At 39.1% G+C, this 6,032-nt stretch overlaps 2 protein-coding genes across 6 annotated transcripts in view; one reads left to right on the top strand and one right to left on the bottom strand.

Moving 5' to 3' along the window:
- LOC306904872 (uncharacterized protein) overlaps positions 1–1,411 on the top strand; it is a 3,772-nt gene extending 2,361 nt beyond the window's left edge. For 3 of the 5 annotated variants that reach the window (XM_079475045.1, XM_079475048.1, XM_079475047.1), the window contains 3 exons: positions 42–133; positions 256–366; positions 453–1,397. In XM_079475045.1, the coding sequence (XP_079331171.1) occupies positions 42–133; positions 256–366; positions 453–607 (358 nt within the window). In that variant the 3' untranslated portion in view covers positions 608–1,397. Of the gene's footprint in view, positions 1–41; positions 134–230; positions 367–452 lie in introns of all 5 variants that reach the window. The other 2 variants (XR_013787673.1, XM_079475046.1) reach the window with 2 other exon arrangements.
- On the bottom strand, positions 1,002–4,901 carry LOC306904873 (uncharacterized protein). The gene is made up of 5 exons (XM_079475049.1): positions 4,770–4,901; positions 3,362–3,487; positions 2,998–3,285; positions 2,037–2,194; positions 1,002–1,796 (listed from the first exon to the last, which is right to left on the bottom strand). Exons 1-5 carry the CDS (start codon positions 4,822–4,824, stop codon positions 1,752–1,754), a joined length of 672 nt encoding a protein of 223 aa, XP_079331175.1. The 5' UTR covers positions 4,825–4,901; the 3' UTR covers positions 1,002–1,751.
- Positions 4,902–6,032: the final 1,131 nt, after the last annotated feature.

The following is a 6,032-nucleotide window of genomic DNA, read 5'->3' as shown; positions in this document are numbered from 1 at the left end:
GTGTGTTTGTGCACATGTTTACTCTCTGTGTGTGTGTTTAGAGTCAGTGTGTCTGAGCTGAAGGATGAGGTCAGAGGTTTGATCCTGAGAGACGTCCACAACACACCTGCCACACAACCTCCACACAAACAAGGTGAGAAACATTTCAACAAACGAGGGACTCATATTATCACCCCAACCCAACATCTCACAAAGATATGATTTCCATATACAACAAACATATACAACAGTCATTCATTTCATTTCGGGAACCAGCGGTGGAGTCGAGTCCCTTGAGACACAGGTCATCAGGATCGGAGGATGACTTCAGTCTCACTGCGAGTCTCGCAGAGATCAGTTCAGATGAGTCCTGGCTGGAAGAAGCAGGTAACACACACACAGATTCATGACATCATCCTGGTGACATTAAAGATATGAACAGGTTTTTATTTTATTCTTCTGATTGATTTTAGACACACAAACTAAGAGCCGTGGACGTGGAGTTCACAAAAGCTCAGGTCTTTCAGGAAGTGACCTCAGTGATGCTGGAAGTGATCTGGATGATGGACCTGAAGGTGTTGATGGAGGTTCAAACAGTCCACCGGATCTCAGTCTCAGTGACCTCTGAGTGACCTCAGTGAAATGAACAGAGAACACTCAATCTATTGTATTTCCGTGGGGACAGTCCATATGCGTTATGATCTTTATACTGTACAAACTGTTTATTTTAGTTCCTAAACCTAAAGATCATACAAAACCTTTTTACAAAATGATTGATATGCTTTTTTGCCTGTGGGAACCTCAATTTCGTTTGCCACAGCGACACGGGTCCTCATGAGTTGGTGTGTATTAAGGTTTAGGTCCCCACCGGGATATAAAAGCAAGATCACACACAGAGACACATGATGGATTAGCTAATGAAATACGTTTTAAAACAAAGCCACAAAATAATTTTTAAGATGAAAGTGTCCAGACAGAACTTTGCTTTGTAAGATGCAGTGTTGATGTTCAAGAGAACCGATGAGGAGATCACAGCTGTGTTTATTTATGGTGTGTGGGTTTGAAACAGGTGTTCAGTTTCAGGTGTTTACAGGTGAATGTTTGTTATCACATGATGGACTCTTGATCTCTTCCTGAAACATGAAGTGATGTGGATCTGTAATCTTCCGTTTACTAACATGAACTGACTTTAAATTATTTCATTGTCATGTTGTGTTGGTATTGATAAGATGTTAATAGCAATGACTTGAAAACACCAGTGTTGTATTTTAAGACTATTTGTTTTTAAACGTGTCAGAAAAACTGTCCAAGTGATCAGTTAGTCACACATCTATCAGACACAGTATTATGTATCAACATCATTATTTACTGATATTAATAAACTTTTTCAACATAAACACATGAACAAATTCATTGACAAAACTGCATTGATCACAGCTGGCTGTTCTGGTCACCACATATTTTTAGATTTTATATGAATATATTAGGATTAGAGCCATTTGTCTGTAAACCCATGTGCACAGAAAACAAGCACGTGAATGTGAATCCCTCAAACCACCCCACAAGCCCAAAATATACTGTAACCTCACAAAACACACACAAACATAGGCCTGAAGTTGATCTAAACTGAGTAGATGTGGAGATCCCTGGCACACAAACCGTTCTCAAAGTTCACATAAAGTGCTCAAGATCGTTTCTGATCATGAGCTGTCTCTCTCTTTCTGTCTGTCTGTCTGGTGAAGAAGAGAAGACACATGGATACAAGTGTGTGTTCAGTAGTTGTATATGGTGAGAGGAGCGTCCTCCAGCATATCATCCTGAAACACACACACATCCATCTCAATAAACATCTACATCATCCAACACTTACTGTAACATAACATCATCTGCTTTTATTCCATTGTTTTGCATTTTCTGTTATTCTTCTCGAAGAATAATCTTCATCACTTCATATTTAAGTGTTTTATAGTCTACAGTAGTTCATGTCGAAGTGTTTTGAGATGTATAATGACTTGAAACATAAGCAGAAGTGAGTGAGATGTATGGGAACTCTTTACCATGGGCAGATCTTGCAGTCTGCTGAATTCTGCTCCATCGTTTCTGCTTCTGAATTTCAGGAATATGAGGACGGACGCAACAGCAGCGATGATGACAAACGCAGACGTGAGCCCGGCCAGCAGCGGATCTGAAGACTCTCTGGGGTAAATGTCCAAAACTTTCAGCATATAAAGAAAACACATGTTTAGAATAGACACATCATGATCCGTCTCATTTCTACTCTCGTCTTCTGTCCTTCTGTTGTTTGTGTTGTGTAAGAACGCCAAACTGATCTATAGAATGACAAGAGCAGAATACACAACATCAATGTGTAGAAAACCACAAATCATTCTTACACAATTTCTGAGAGAGAGAGAGTGTGTGTGTGTGTGTGTGTGTGTGTGTGTGTGTGGGGGGGGGGGTGAACACAAAGATCCATCTGTTGTTGTTGTTGTTGTTGTTGTTGTTGTTGTTGTTAGTGTTCAGAGGTCTCAGCGTGACTCTATACACATATAATGATGCTCTTGTTTATCAGCTGCTAAAGCTCACATGCAGTTTTCTGTTTGTTTTGCTAAACAGTGTTTATGATAAACACTGTGTTCTGTACGTGTGTGTGTGTGTGTGTGTGTGTGTGTGTGTGTGTGTGTGTAAAGCTGTGTTCGGTCACAAGAGCTTCTATGAAATGATGCAAAACCACATGATGTTTGAAATCACATTAGTAAATCACACAGTCGACTGAAGACGTGTGGTGATTATTGCCAACATGATAACATGGCCGTATAACATAACAAAAGTCTCTGATCCAAGACCACTGCAAGAAAATCAACCTCATGTTGTGTCATTCACGTTTACACACTAACAAATTAGTTTTTATCTAATAAATGATTGAATATTTTATAGAGACTCGTTTACTCTCCACAGTAATGAGACGTGTCGTGTCATATATGCACAGACATGTTAGTGCGTAAGTCTACGTAAAACCTGGCTCATCTCCGACATTCAGTGCAGACGGAGTGTGCACACGCGCTTCTGCCTGCGCAGGACTGCTGATGATGACTGCAGTTGATGTCTGCGTGCTGGTGCTGATTCCAGCGGTCTCAGAACGGTGTGTCATCAGATGAATGATGGTGGTCTCAGTTCTGTATGATGTGGGATGGACGGCGGTGGTCTCAGGATGTTGTGTTGTGAGTTTAGCGAGTGTTACTGTTGACTGAGGAGAGACAGGTGAAGTCTCTGTGATGGTTTCAGTCATGTTCAGCAGATGTTCATCTGGGGTGGAGTTAAACACCATCACTGACGGTGAAACACATCACATTCAGACATTTCATTTTCTGTTTGAGTGTACCTGCTGTAGTGTGTAGTGTGTGCGGTGTGTACTCTGTCGGATCTCTGCTGATGGACGAAGACATGTTGACATGATCAGACACTTCATCTCCTCTCCTTATGGACGTCTGAGCAGAAGGTGAAGATGCTGCAGTAGACACACAGATTACAACATACAGAACATAAATAATATATAATATAACAGGAGCTCTCTCTCTCTCACATGCACACACACACATGTATGTTTTATTATCTAGCTGTACGTGGGGTCCATAGGCCTAATGTGTTTTATACTGTATATTTTATCCCCACAGTGACACGAGTCCCCATGAGCTGTTGTGTATTCAGGTTTAGGTCCCCACTAACATATAAAACCAAGTCCATCCACTCACACACACACACACGCACACATAACACACACACAGGGTTGTGTTGAGAGGGCAGTGTGAGGTTTGTTGAGTGTTTTGTGCACCACACCCGGTGGATTTACACAGCGGTTCTTTTGGTTGAGCAACTCAATCATGTGTCTGTTCTGAGATACTGCCGCCCCACAGCACCACACTTACATCACAAAACATCAATAACACAAATAATCTGAACAAACAACATTTATTAAAAACTTCTGCAGATATCATGAAAACTATCTTTTGTGTCATTTAAACTAAATTCTCTTCACGAGCTGGTGGAAGACTGTGATATGAATGTTTTCAGATGAATTTCTGCTGTTTTTATGTGAAAATGCTGTTGAATGTGGTGAATTTGGGCCGGTGTTCGTGTTAGACCTTTTCATATTTAATAAAACTCTTAACCATACTGTACTTCTGTCCCACTCTCGCTGTTTATTTTTCTCTCAAGACACACATCTCTCATTCACGTGTGTGTGTGCACAGTTTATATTAGAAAGCTCAATATAACCCTCACAAAATGCTCTTTGTTAGTTCTTTGACATTGGGTATTAAGTTAAAATGAAATAGACATTTAAATTAGTATCGATTCATTAAGACTGACATGAAAAACATATCAGAGACTGTGAATAAAGAGAAACAAAGTGTGACACGTGTACAGGATGAATGCTGACTTTAAAATCCTCCTGTATGTGAAAATCTCTCTTTAACATGACATGAGATCATTGTTCACAGTCTTTCAAAGAGCTTTTATACAAGCAGTTCATGTTTGACACAGAACAGTTCAAATGCTGAAAGTTTGCAGATAAAAGTGAGAGGAATGTCCATAAAAAGAGCTTTACACAAACACCGATACACAATAAAACCCACTTATGTAAAGTATGTGAGACTACAAACAACAGAATCATCAGATTCAGACCTGCCATCATGTTAAAGTTCATAAACACATAAAGTAAAGTAACAATGAATAATCTGTTACAGCAACATTCACTAAACAACAATGATGACAGACAGACACATTCTTACCTGTAATGATGGAACAGTAGTACAGTATGAACGCAATATTTCCACAAGTGTCCATAACCAGTTTTATTTCTACACAAACAGAGTCCAGTGTGTGACTTCACATCTGCAGTGTCACTGACGTCACATGTGTCTGAATGAAAGAGTTCACACTGAACCACTGCACGCGCTCACACCAGACGCGTTCATGCCAAAGTGACTCATAAAACAACGCACACATTCTTTCAAAGGTCTGTAAAACACTCCAAACAACAGAATAACAATATATTTATAACATAACAATATCACAACACACCCGTTATGGCATTTCTATAAAGTTAAAGAGTTTGGTTCCAACTCCATTTTTGTATTTTATGATGTTATCATGTTTTCCTTGTGTTTTATTGTGTTAGACTGAAAACCAGCCATCTGTAGTTTGATTGATATTCATTGAAATGCACAATAAAAAACATGATTTTTAAAAACTGACTTCTCTTCTTTTAGAACCAAACTCTTGGTGATAGTTGTCTAGAGCAGAATTGTTACTGTATTCATAAAGTGTCCAATATTCTTCACACACTTTCCCATAAAGCAGATGCAGCTGAGGTTTGTGATGTCTAACCGGCCGTAATGAATTCTGTCGCACTTTAATGTGATAATAGAGCTCTGTTAAGTGTGACTTTCACTTGTGAAATTGCTGTTATTTCTTATGTCCGTGTTGATGACAAATAACACATTTAAATGTCTATTTGAAGAGTTTGGTTCCAAAATGAGATAACTCAAAGACACTCATAAATCTTCTTTTTTATTGTGCATTCCAATTAATATCATTCAAACTGCAGTTTGTTTGTTTTTATTTGAGCCATAATAACTAAAAAAAATACAGTTGACTAATGATTTTTACATTTTAAGAGTTTTCTCGTTTTGGAAGCAATGAACAAAAATTCATCCAAATGTGAAAATGTTCCATTAGACATTTTTTTGAAGTAAAACGTCAATAACGAGCTCCATCTGTTGACCACAAACAGACAAAGAAATACACGCTGTACACAAAAACACCACAAAGTGTCGCTGTAACACCTCTCATAAACGCAGCTGATTAAAACAGCATTTCCCAGCAGTGCCGCGGACCCATTTAAAGGGGCCCAACATCGCGCCTGACTAAAAACGAACGTCATCTCAAAGTCAAGTCATCGGTTTTATTTCAGAGCAGCTCGCTTTCACAGACTTTACAGCTTTAAAACTAAAATAAATCACAGTTTTATCCCCGCCGGTCACTATTGTGCA

Source organism: Barbatula barbatula, assembly GCF_947034865.1.
Source record: "Barbatula barbatula genome assembly, chromosome: 15".
Taxonomy (NCBI): Eukaryota; Metazoa; Chordata; class Actinopteri; order Cypriniformes; family Nemacheilidae; genus Barbatula; species Barbatula barbatula.
This window is presented reverse-complemented; position numbering and strand designations above follow the sequence as displayed.

Coding starts and splice junctions, on each gene's coding strand:
- LOC306904873 (XM_079475049.1), bottom strand. CDS start 4,824: ATGGACACTTGTGGAAATATTGCGTTCATACTGTACTACTGTTCCATC. Junction 3,488..4,769: donor CTACTGTTCCATCATTACAG/GTAAGAATGTGT, acceptor TGTCTACTGCAG/CATCTTCACCTTCTGCTCAG. Junction 3,286..3,361: donor CACACTACACACTACAGCAG/GTACACTCAAAC, acceptor ACTCCACCCCAG/ATGAACATCTGCTGAACATG.